The 13,304-nt window shown below is 40.2% G+C and overlaps 1 protein-coding gene across 1 annotated transcript; it reads left to right on the top strand.

Moving 5' to 3' along the window:
* Positions 1-567: 567 nt before the first annotated feature.
* Positions 568-7,016, top strand: si:ch211-119o8.6 (uncharacterized protein LOC556659 homolog). The gene is made up of 4 exons (XM_007228663.4): positions 568-1,078; positions 2,827-3,009; positions 3,127-3,149; positions 3,620-7,016. Exons 1-4 carry the CDS (start codon positions 794-796, stop codon positions 5,388-5,390), a joined length of 2,262 nt encoding a protein of 753 aa, XP_007228725.3. The 5' UTR covers positions 568-793; the 3' UTR covers positions 5,391-7,016.
* The last annotated feature ends 6,288 nt before the right edge of the window (positions 7,017-13,304 follow it).

The raw sequence follows: 13,304 nt of genomic DNA, 5'->3' as shown, positions 1-13,304 counted from the left end.
GACTATAATGTAGGGAAAACTTTCTGGAAGATCTTTTGTTTAAGATTAAAATTAAGTTCATCTTAAACATCTTGAACCATGACTGATTGTAAAAACTTCACATTAGACCTCAAACAGTTTGGACTGTGTGTCTCTCCACTCTTCCTCCAGACTCTGATCCCTTGATTTACAAATGAAATGTCAAATTTACTGATGATCAGTGATGGTTTGAAGAGTCATCTGCAGGTGTTATATTAAAATTAAATTAAATTCCGGAAAATCTTGCAGCTCTTCATGCTTCCCTCTGCTGACAACTTTTACGGTGATGCGGATTTCATTTTCCAGCAGGATTTGGCACACTGCCCACACTGCTAAAAGTACCTTATATATAATAATTCAACGCTTAAAATAGATCACTCTGTGTGTGTAATACATCTATATAACATATGATAATATATGAGTTTCACATTTTAAACTGAATTTCTAAAATAATATAACTTTTCAATGATATTCCCTTAATCATCCAGTCCAACAGGTGGCGCTCATCCTACAGCCAGGCTCCCCTTTTCACTGAAGCCCGTAGAAACAGGAGCCAGGCTGCTGCTGCAGCGGTTAGCCGCTAGCCTGCGTGTATTGGGACGCAGCACTAGTTAGCTTAGCTTAACTCTATGTGTTTATTTGTTTTCTGAGTGAGATAATAACTTAATAACGGCTAAAATAAAGAGTTTATAGTGAAGAGCGTTGAGTCAGTGCAGTCACTGAGCTTTATCTGCAGCCTGTGCTGATCTATGGAGGTGTTAATTTGTTTTTAAACATGACTGAGAGGAAGAAGAAGAAGAAGAAGGTTCCTCCAGGTAAAAAGCTCACCTGTGAGCTGTGCGGGGATCTCCTGAGACCCCCGGCGAGGTTAGGCTGCGGGGACAGGCTGTGCAGGGGCTGTGTGCAGTGTTACTGGGAGTCGGTGGGGTGTCTGGAGTGCCCGGTGTGTTTATCAGAGCCCTCCTGCTCAGTGGTTTTACACAGGCTGAGCTCGAGGTCTCTTCCTAAAACTGGGAGAGTCACCAGGGCTCCGGTTACAGGAAACACTAAAGGAAAACAGGTGAGTGTGAACCGTGTAGCTTACCTGTACTTTACACCTTCAACTTTAGATTGTGTAGTTTCTGAGCCTTTAATAGAGATATAGATAGTTAACGTTAGCTGGTTGTGTAGGTGTAAATCTCTGTCCTGATTGGCTGTTCTGTACATTGATTTTTTATTTCATTTTTTATTTATCTAGATTTTGCTTAAATTAAATATACTTAATAAGAAAAATAGCCCGGTTAACCAACATAAATCTTGACCGGTACAGTATGGAGAGAAATACGTGTCAAAATTAAAATCAAAACCCCTATTATATTATGTTTCACTGCACTTGATCTCTTTATTGAAATAAACAAGGATTTACATTTCCGAAACCAAACGCTGAATTAGTGTCAATCAGCACAACTCCACTGTATTCCAATGTGTGGCTGTGCTGCAAATATTCAAAAGCAAATCAAAGATGCACAGGATTGCATTTCGTCTAGGAGCAGCTTGATAGTCATGCCAAAATGAACTGATCAGAACCCACTACGGAATTTTGGGCGGGGCAAAAAAAAAAAAACAGTCAAAAGCGGGAACCCATAGCTGTAAGAATGAATGAGTGAATAAATAAAGTTACACTTATGTAGCACCTTTCTAGAAACCCAAAGAATATGTACAGCTGTAGTAAGGCGCTGGAAATAAATAAGAGACCACTTAAAAATGACCAATTTTGATTTGACTAATCCAGAGGAAGATGGATGATCAAAAGCTATTAAACCAAGCTGAACTGCTTGAATTTTTGCACCAGGAGTAAAGGCATAAAGTTATCCAAAAGCAGTGCGTAAGACTGGTGGAAAATAACAGGCCAAGATGCATGATAACTGTGATTAAAAACCAGGTTTATTCCACCAAATATTGATTTCTGAACTCTTAAAACATTATGAAAATGAACTTCTTTTCTTTGCATTATTTGAGGTCTGAAAGCTCTGCATCTTTTTTTTTTTTTTTTTTTTTGGAATTTAGGATAAATGTTGTCCTTAGTTTATAGAATAAAGCAACAATGTTTGTGTTACTCAAACCAAATAGCTATAAATAGCTAAATCAGAAAAACTAAAGTGGTCTTTTGTTTTTTTTCCCAGAGCTGTATTTAAATATGTTGTGCCAAGAATTAATGCCACAAATGGACTCAGTGAGTAAATTGGTTAAGAAATCAAGAATTAAGAGTGCAAATTAAAATAAATAATTCATAACATTGTTTTCAAGCCCATGTGCTTGTTTATTGTGTATAAACGCAATCTGAGACATCACAGAGCTCGCCTTAGACACTGGATTATACTTTAGAAGTTGAGTGTGTGTGTGTGTGTGTGTGTGTCAAACGCGGCTTCTGGTACTAATTGACTATTGTTTTAAATAAAATATTGAAATAATTTTGTAGTTTCGAGTTAGCATCCATGCAGGTGTACATTTCCATTAGTATCCATCTGCTTTGCCTTAACTGTGTGAAGGAACCTTACAATGTCACAATAAGTTTTATTGACTTATCAAAACATGGCTTTAATATACTTGCATTTTTTTTTAAAATACTTGCAGGCCATATTTTTAAATGTAGGCCTTTAATAAAGCTGTGTTTGTGTGTCACTGATTTTAGTTGATTTTTTTCCCATTGAGCCGTTCTGCTCTCTCTTCTGATTTCTGTCCGAGGTAAGGCTGAGACTGTGAGCAGACAGCAACATCTGTCGACATCTGTTGTGTGCTAGCCTTATTGTGGAAGTTTTAATTTTGCAGTCTAATTCAAAGAAGAAGCTTCCGAATGGATCAAGCACTACAGCACGTGGGAAGGGTAGTTCTGCAAACCAGATGTGGATGGAGTTAAAATACGAACAAAAGGATCGTAAAATTTCAGCTATCGTCAACCTGGAAGAAGGCGCCAGACGTGGGCGTAAAGCAGAGGGTGTTGCTCACGTAACGGTAAGGTTCATTTTCACCAGGACATCAATTGGCTTAATTTTAAGTGACCATTTGGATTATTAGTATTGTATCATTGTATGCATTAATAATATTAAACGTCTCTGTCATTGTTTTTAGATCAAGCAGTCCCGAAGCAGCAAGTAAGTATAGTGTTTATTATGTTTAGTATCCTCATTCATTTATACTGATTTATTGGTTAAAAGTCTTGGAACAGCAGTACAGCAGTAGATAAATTGATCTTGGTTTACCTTGGGGGATGTCTTGAAAACGCCTGCACCTGTATACGTTGTGTGGTAGAATCTTGTGAGTGTGGTTGAACACTAGCGTGGCTAGCATGCTTATGGCAAGGTAACTTGAATTATAGGAGTTGGAGAGAGGCATTCAACATTCTTCGAGTCACAGTTTGATGTGTGCTGGCAATACATTGTAGAAGGCATTACCACCCACAGTGGACAGCGCAGTGAGTGGTAATGATGGAAGGGGCGTGCCCAAGGACTTGGGACACAGTGCTTGTCTCATGATTGATGACATTTGGCATTTGTCTGTGTACTGTATTCAACATTAATGTTGTTATTATCATTTAACCCTACAATTTATTCCTACCTTTTAGCTTGAAGGATGACGACACGCCTGCTCCCAAGCGAAAACCAAATTCCACGGCAAGGTGCCATTCTGCAACCAAGCCGTCCTCAAGCTCAACTGCAGCGGATACAAAAGTGCAGGCCGCTCCAAATCCCACAAATTCTACTGTTACGAGTTTGAGGTCCAACCTGTGCACTGACTGCGGCAAGAGTTTTAAAAGCAAATCGGCGCTGAAAATCCACTTTAAATCCCACTCGCTAAAGCGGCCGCACAAGTGCCCCAAGTGTGAAAAGCGATATGCTAACAAGCACGAGCTGTCGATGCATTTGCGACTGCATGAGGGTGAGAAGGTGTTCACCTGCTCATACTGCAAGAAATTATTCAACAGGAAGAGTGCGCTGCAGACTCATGAAAGGAGCCACACTGGGGAGAAACCTTTCGCCTGTACCCAGTGCGGGAAAAGCTTTAGTAGAAGTAATACGCTGACATTGCATTTGAAGGTGCATGCGGATGATAAGCAGCACCAGTGTGGCCACTGTGGAAAGCTCTTCTTCACTGCGGCAGCCTTAAGGGTCCACAGGTTAACGCACACTGGAGAGAAGCCCTTTCCTTGCCCTCACTGTGACCAGAGGTTCACTCAGAAGTACGCGATGAAACTTCACGTGCGGAAGCACACGGGGAAGATGCCCTACAGTTGCGCAACGTGCGGGAAGACATTCCTGACAAGGCAGGCCCTCAACCACCACGAGGTCATTCACCAGGATGTGCGCCCGTTCAACTGCCTGCAATGTGAGGCCACCTTTCGGCGGCTCAGCCACCTCCAGTCGCACATGAAGACTCACTCGTCCGACATGCCGTACAAGTGCTCGTACTGCAGCAAGACCTTCAAGTTCTCCACCAGCCTCAAAGGTCACGAGCGCATTCATACAGGAGAGAAACCTTATGTCTGTGACCAATGCCAGAAGGGTTTCAGAACGTCTGGTGACCTTACAAAACACCGGATTGTCCACACCAAGGAGAGGAAGCACAAGTGCTCTTACTGCGAGGAAACCTTCATCTACAGGCCCGCCTTGCTCGTCCATGAGAGCAAGCACACAAATGAGACGCCCTTCCATTGCCAGCAATGTGGGAAAGCCTTTGCCGTTCAGCGTAATCTACGAGAACATGAGAAAATGCACAAAGACGAAAAAAGCTTCCATTGCACAAAGTGTGGCAAGGGTTTCAACACTGCGAGTAGCCTGTGGTCTCACAAAAGGACCCATTTGCCCAAGCTTCAGCTCAAGTGTGAAACCTGCGGGAAGGTCTTCACCCGCAAGGACACCTACAAGAGTCACCTGGAGATACATTCAGGCACCAAAGTCTACGACTGCCCCAAGTGTGGGAAGACCCTGAGCTCCTCCAGCAACTACAAGAGACACGTGGAGAGTCACACAACGAAGCCCATGTTCTCGTGCATTGATTGCGCCAACAGTTTCAGCAGCAAGTCGTACCTGCTCAAACACCAGATGAGGGAACACACTAACGAGACCCCGTACGCCTGTTCGAAATGCGACGAGAGCTTCAATACCCCTGGGAAACTGGAAACGCATCAAATCAAACATTCAAGAAACAAAAAGAAGTTCAAGTGCGCGGAGTGTGGAAGCAGGTTCAGTCAGAGGATGAGCCTCAACCGGCACCAGAAGATCCATTCTGCTGACAGACCACACCAGTGCCAGGACTGTGGGAAACGGTATTTGAGGAAGGATCACCTGAGGCATCATCTCAAATCGCATGAGGTGAACAAACGACAGGAAGTCTAAAAGTGTATAAGGTTAAAACGTTAAAAAAAGTCTTGATTCATTTAAGGTAGTTAATGAAACACTAACAGTACCAAAATCGTTTGGAAACACTACTGTGCTGTGATTTTTGCCAGGTTTTATCACTCTTGTTTTTTTTTCTCATTTAGCTTAATAATGAGGTTTTCCAACAACTTTAGAGCCTCCAACAAGCTCTTGTCGGGTTTTTGCTCCAGCCCAGTGCCTAGAGCCCCAGACGCTGCATCATTTCACTACTTGGGCCATTGGACAAAATATTGATATCACGATATATCAGTTTTTTTTTTTTCATTTGTGATCCATTATCTGTATGTGGTGAAGAAATACAGAGCCATTCTTTTGATAAAGTTTATATTTGTGCAGAAATGGAAAACGTTAAGATCTGTTACGATTAGAAGTAATGTTTGCCCAGTAAATTGTTGTAGTTCAACACAGTTCATTCTCTTTCTCTCTGTGAATTAGAAGCTAATATTAAAGAGAAGAGTTAGAAATATCAGCAGTATCAGCCTATTTTCAGGCAAAATATGTGATCCACTGGTCTAATTTGTCTAATTTACCCAGTCCTCACTGTGTTTCATGGTTTGTCTGTAAAGGTAATGCAACATCTGCACCCAACCTTAATTGGTATTAATGATTAGTCTATCGACCTGAATGATAATCAGTGATTGGCCTCAACAGCAATGTGATAGGTCAATTTCTGCTGACAGTGATGCTAATAATAAACAAGTAAAAAATACATACAGTAATATAACATATGGGAGAGAGAGAGAAAAAATACTTTAAAAATGGAGGCAAAATAGAATTTCCAGCAGGTTGAAATACTTTCTTTTCAAATGTGGCAAATGGCTTTTTTTCTCCCCCATTCTCCACCCCAACTAATTGTGCTTGGCATGCAAGGTTGGGCCAGGATTTTTTATTATTATTATTATTATTATTATTATTATTATTATTATTATTATTATTATTATTTACTACATATTTCCATATGTTCCTTCATAGTTATGTTGTCCTTAATATTAGGAATGCACCAACTATTCAACCTCTGCAATTTGTCAGCTAAAGGTGGCAAAAAAAGCACTTCAGTGTTTGTGTGAATAAGTAAAAAGACAGAATAATTGATAGTAAACAATATTGTAAGTATTTCTGCTGGGATGTTGATAAAAATTATGATAAAAATTATGAAAATGATTCTTTTGTTTGTTTGTTTTAAACAGACAATTTTAATGCCTTGCTTTTCATTTATGCAGTAGTGAATTGGCAAAAGAGTTGAAAAAAGTTGAAAAAGTTCCCTTTTCACGGGTACTGTACGTTTTATTATTTTATTTTGTTTATGCTAAGGAAAATATAGACATAGGATGTATATTATATAGATTACATGGAATATACTAATTATATGGTGACGGGATGAAGATTCTAACAGAAATTATGGAAATGTAAGAAAAGCAGTTACATATCGTTGGGCTTTAGGACAATAAGTACGTACACAATATGCTACTGATGTTTATATCAAAAACCAAAGATCTCTATTGTGTGTGTGTGTGTGTGTGTGTGTTTTTTTTTTTTTTCAAAAGTTAAAAAAGTTTCTGATAAATAAATTTATCCCTGTCTCTGCATGTGTTGCTTTTATACAGTGCAGTGATACTTCCATGACACTAGATGGCAATGCCAACTAATAAATTGTTCCTCTGCCGCCTTTAGGAGCATGCCAGGAGTGATTAGGACAACCTAACATAACTTAATTTAATCCAGTCTGTCTATAGTTGAACATTAATTTAGTTCAACTCACTTTTTTTTTTATACACTGATGTGCCAAAAGTCATGGGACAGTGTAAAAATTGATTTATTATTGAATAGTTACCATATTTCAGTAATTCAGTAGTGAATTCAAAGTGTGAAAATCATATATAAATGTGTTACACAGAGTGATCTATTTTAGGTGTTTATTTATTTTATTGTTGATGATTATGGCTTACAGCCAATGAAAACCCAAAATTAGAATATCATATTAGACCAATTGGTACTTTTGGCAGTGTGCCAAGTCCTGCTGAAAAAATGAAATCCGCATCTTTATGGAAATGCGGATTTCATTTTCCAGCAGGACTTGGCACACTGCCAAAAGTACCAATTGGTCTTATATGATATTCTAATGTTGGGTTTTCATTGGCTGTAAGTCATAATCATCAACAATAAAAAATAAAGTAATAAACGCTTAAAATAGATCACTCTGTGTGTAATACATCTATATAATATATTAGTTTCACATTTTGAACCGAATTACTGAAATAATAATCTTGGGAAACCTCAGGAAACAGATTTGGAAAAACCCACCTGTATACCACACCTGTGTATATTGTGACGAGTTATCTTGTCAGTGAGGTTAAACACTGGCCAGTGTGCTCATGGCAAGGTGATGTCCACTATGGACATTGAAGTGAAGTCTGATAGTGGATGCAGATAGATGGGATATTTAATTGTTACAAAGTTGTGCTGGTCATTAACACTCCTCAGTTCACTATGGCATATTTGTATCAGGAATGTGTTTTAGAAGGCATTGCCACCCATGGCAGTGATGGTGACCTGTGACGTCTGGCTAGAACTGTCTGTGGATGTACAAATCAGACTCTGTAAGTTTTCCGAGGCGGCCACAACCAACGCTCGCAAAAACTGCGACCTGCTTTCCGACCTTTAGTTCTAACAGTTCTACAAGGACTACTGGTTCATTCTTTACAGACTAACTTACAGACAGTCTGGCAGAAGCTGGAAAGAGACCGAATATGTCTGTGAAAGCCAGAAAACGAGAAAGAGAAACTAATCCGTCTGAAACATTTATTACACTCTACAACTGTAGGGGGAGCCCACGAGCACAAAATCTCTATCCTACCTAGTGGAGCTTTAAGCAGCTAGCTTGCTGAACTTTAGAGCTCCACTGCTGAATATCTGTATTAGGATTGGCCCATGATAAACCTAGACTGAGGCAAATCTTGATGCTTATCTTCATGTGTCCTGAGAGATGGTGGGTCAAGCTGAGAAGATGTTCAGTCTGTGTTCCTCCCCCTCTCTCTGTTTACTGTTCATTACCATCTGTTCCTTCCCATCTGCAGGTCAGGAATCCCCCATCACACAGAGGGAGGTCTACTTTTCCTCAGAGTCCCGACTATAGAGAGCTGTAGTGTTGATGGGATGTGAACTCTTGATCTTCTCTTTCATTATAAGAAGGCAGTTAGACAGTTGCACACCTGGCATTTAGCATTTTAGTGTCCTGTGTGATTCGATCACAGATGATTGCCGAAATTGCATAGGTGTTCACACCTGCCCTTTTAAATACATCTCCCGTGAGCACTTGTGATCAGATTCCTTACATCATTTCCACTGTTCGAGTCGTCCTGTGTAGTTTATTTTAGCTTTTGAAAATGCACACTTTCCAAAGATTTATGAATAACCTCAGATAAATATACTTTTAATTAACTTATTTAGTAACTGATTGAGACATTGGCATTTAATATTGAAATTAAATGACTACTTTGACTGATGATTAAGTGTCAAGACTTGGAACTTGAGTACCAAGACTTAGGAATTGACTCAGGATTTGAGTCCCAAGACTTGGGCATTGATTTAGGACTTAAGTAACAAGACTTGGGGCTTGACTCAGGGCTTGAGTAACAATACTTGGACTTGACTCAGGGCTTGGGTAACAAGACTTGGGGCTTTGACTCACGGCTCGAGTAACAAGACTTGGGACATGACTCAGGGCTTGAGTAACAATACTTGGACTTGACTCAGGGCTTGGGTAACAAGACTTGGGGCTTTGACTCACGGCTCGAGTAACAAGACTTGGGACATGACTCAGGGCTTAAGTAACAAGACTTGGGACTTGAGTAAAAATACTTGGACTTGACTCAGGACTTGAGTAACAAGACTTGGGGCTTTGACTCACGGCTCGAGTAACAAGACTTGGGACATGACTCAGGGCTTGAGTAACAAGACTTGGGACTTGACTCAGGATTTAAGTAACTAGACTCGGGACTTGACTCAGGACTTGAGTAACAAGACTTGGGACTTGACTCAGGACTTGAGTAACAAGTCTTGGGACATGACTCAGGGTTGGGTAACAAGTCTTAGGACTTGATTTAGGATTAAGTGTCAAGACTTGGGACTTGACTCAGGATTTGAGTCCCAAGACTTGGGAATTGATTTAGGACTTGAGCACCGAGACTTTAGACTAAAATCAGGATCAAGTGTCAAGACTTGGGAATTGACTCGGGATTTGAGTGTCAAGACTTGTTACTTACAATTTAGTGACTTGTTCCCACTTCTGCTGATCCCCATAATCTGGGGATTATGATGCCTCCTCAAGTACCCTGTTTACTCCTGTACATTGTGCTACTCATTGGATCATCCAGAATGAATGTTAATGATAGGTGTGGAATAAGTTTATAGCAGAAGACCTCACACTCACAGGGGACACGAAACGCAATAGTTCCTGTCTGATGATGTGTGGCACATCAGTGTATAGTATTGCTAATCCTGCCCAAATATCATGATGTTACAAATAAAATTTAATTGATCTTAGAACTGGATGACTGACTGAAATATTGTTTTTGAGGGATGTTTACAACCATTGCATTTGAAGTAATGGCTAAACAGCCGGTGCAGAACCTCTGTTCAATTCTTGATTGGGCTGTTCACCTGAAATGTTTTAGGATCTATCTCTGTAATCCTATTATAGTAGATTTTATCCGTGATAACCCCCTATTTTAAATGCACTTGGCATCATAGCTAAAATAATAATCCACATTTAAGAGGATTTGCCATTTGCCAGCAAAGCACCAAATTAGATTGCCCCTTTGCCTTTGAAAAACAGTCTGATGGAACATCAGAACAACAGTCTTTTTGGTATTTTCGTATAATTTTTTTGTGTGTGTGTAATGCAAATGTCACGTTTACTCAGTTATTACCCTGAGGAGGGAGTAAAAATGTTACATTGGGAGCTCTTTGTTAGAACTTTTGATGTTTATGACTTTGGCTTGTGGACGAGTGAACACCGGAAGGCTCAGTGACCTTTGGGGTACAATGATGCAATGCACCATGAAGGGAAGTCACATGGTCTTCCATGGTCTTGTACTCTGTGGAACATCCACATTTGTGGGAAAACAGGAAAATAATATATATATGATTTTTATAGCAAATAATAAATACATAATAAAGGAAATTTTGAACTAGACAGATTGAATCTTATTCTACATATTTTATTCTACGCTACTCTCTTACCTTATTGTGGTTAATGTTACCTAAAGTTGACTGTTTCTAAGGATCTCCTCAGAAACTCAATGTTCAGAAAGGATCCTGGGTTTTGGAGAAATAGATCAGATCATATTTTCAAAATAAAGATAGAGTGATGCTTTTTTGTGCTGATTAAGTTATTAAACTCAAAAAAGTAAAGTAAATAGTTTTAGAATTTAGACTGGCCACATATTCTTAATCGAGACATGGCTTTGTCTCATGTTTGAGCAGTAGTTGCACATGGCTGTGTATTACTTGATTAAACAGTGTGAAAGACTACAGCAGCAGCTAAACTGCAGTATGTGTGCATGTAAGAGCTGAGCAATGGACAACATACAAATAGCAATTGGCCCTTCTTATTGGTGGATGGTGCTCTCTCTCCCTGAATTACTCCCATAGTGATGCTGGTTGGCACAGGCTTCTGTTGGTTGGTCTATCAGAACTTGGGATCCGGTACTTTACTAGGAGTTTATTGGCTGCCTAGAAGGGGTGGGAATCACAGCAATTCTCACGATTTAACAATACTGTGATTCTGTTTTACTCAACATATTACATGATGGGGGCTGGATTAAGGCACTGCCACCATGATCAGGAGATCGCTGGCTCGAATCCTGTTTATGTAGCTTGCCATCAGCTGCCAGAGCCCTGAGAGAGCACAATTGGCCTTGCTATCTCTGGGTGGGTAGATAGATGGTGCTCTCACCCCACATCACTCCAAAAGGTGATGACGATCAGCACAGGGCATCTGTGAGCTGATGTATTGGAAACAACTCGCTGCACTTTCCTCCGAGTTCGCTACTTGTGATGCTACTCAGCAGCAGTTTGAAAAAAGGCGGGGGCTCGCTTCACATGTGTCGGAGGGGGCATGTGCTAGTCTTCACTGTCCTGGGGTTGGGTTATCACTAGTGATGGAGGGAGTCCAAAATGAGTGGGTTGGGTAATTGGCCTTGTAAATTGGGGAGAAAATAGAAACAAAATATATATATATATAAGAAAGAGCAAAAAGCAGCAAATTGATATTGATATTGCTATATGCATCGGCAGTAGCTTAATATGTGGTGGTGGCTGATTTCACACATATCAGAGAAGGCATGTGCAGATCGCTATCAACCAGCATTTGCTGCATTTTAAATGCTAATATTCTGGTTAACCAGCACCAGACAAGCATAAGCCAGTATTTGTTTGGTCATCCAGCACAAACCTGCTTGGAACAGCATGCTGCTCTACCCTGTTTGTTTTACTAGGGGATAAAATAGGGTGGAGTCAGGCTCTAGCTACTTAAGCTTCATTACATCAGGGCTGTCCAATCTAGATCCTGGTAATCTACTCCCCAGTAGAGTTTAGCTCCAAATCTGATCTGATACACCTGATCCATGTAATCAACACCTACAGACTCAGGCTTTTTAAGATTTAAGGTGCACTTGGTCCCTTGCACAGTCCTTTGGTCCTTTGCACAGTAAGCTTTTATTTCTTTTATTGTTGATGATTATGGCTTACATACAAAAGAAAACCCAAAAATCAGTGTCTCAGATTTTTTTTTATATTATATAAGGCCAATTGGTACTTTTGGCAGTGTGGGCAGTGTGCCAAGTCCTGCTGGAAAATGAAATCAGCATTATATTTTGCATGAAGTGCTGTAATCCTCCAGGAAAGTCGTGCTGGACCACTTGGAGCCCTTGGAGCTAACATTAAGAATAATACCTATCAGTAAAGTGTCCCTATTTTAAGCTGGTATCAAAATGATGGTAGAGGTTCTGGCATGGACGCTATGTATTAACTCCCCCCGCAAGTTGGTATTTTTAGTGGGAAATTCTGAGATAATTTAACCTGCATGAATCTATCAATATTTGTTGGTTTATATATTTTTTATCTTTAGTTTATGATAAAAAAAAAATCCACTGTATATGTGTCTATTTGTGTGCATTTAACCTGAATTAGAAAAGTAGCTATTTATCCTTTTTTTCGTTAGTAAAAGTGACTACTCTTCTAGCTCGGTTTCTTCAAGAAGCAGGTGAGAATGAACCTCGCTTCCAACATTTTTAATTTGCTGTTTCAACAACGACCCACTCGAGATAACGTAAACCTGACGTGCTCGTAAAGCTCGTAAAGTGGAAAGTATGGTATTCTAAATAACACATGAGCACAGCATTAATCAGACTGCATCTTTCAAGATACAAGCCAAGACTCAAGCCAAGATTTATCAGCTGCTGTCTCTGAGAAGACATTTCTGGTTTTCTTCATTTCTCAGTGTCTAATAAGCTGTTTTTGGCGATTTGTCTCAATTTGCGTTGCGGGATCCGTCCTGTTTGTGTCCCGTTTTTGTCCGGTTTGTTGTTTGCAGGTCGAGAATCCACTCCACCGGTTTTTCAGTCCTGGCTGAACAAATAAACATAGTAAGAAGTTGTGACTCAAGCCAAGAAGAATCACACTCCGTCTCCCTGACAACAGTCGCCAGGCAACTATCATTTGTCATCCTCCTCCTCCCTCACCTCGTGTCCCATAACCAACCATCTGCCCTTAGAGTTCAGTCTTCCAGCCCTTGCCCACACCACACCACACTGTGGTGGCGGCACATCTCCACCACCCGGGCTATGCCAGCGTGATGATGATACAGAACAG

This window comes from Astyanax mexicanus, chromosome 8 (genome assembly GCF_023375975.1).
Source record: "Astyanax mexicanus isolate ESR-SI-001 chromosome 8, AstMex3_surface, whole genome shotgun sequence".
Taxonomy (NCBI): Eukaryota; Metazoa; Chordata; class Actinopteri; order Characiformes; family Acestrorhamphidae; genus Astyanax; species Astyanax mexicanus.
This window is presented reverse-complemented; position numbering and strand designations above follow the sequence as displayed.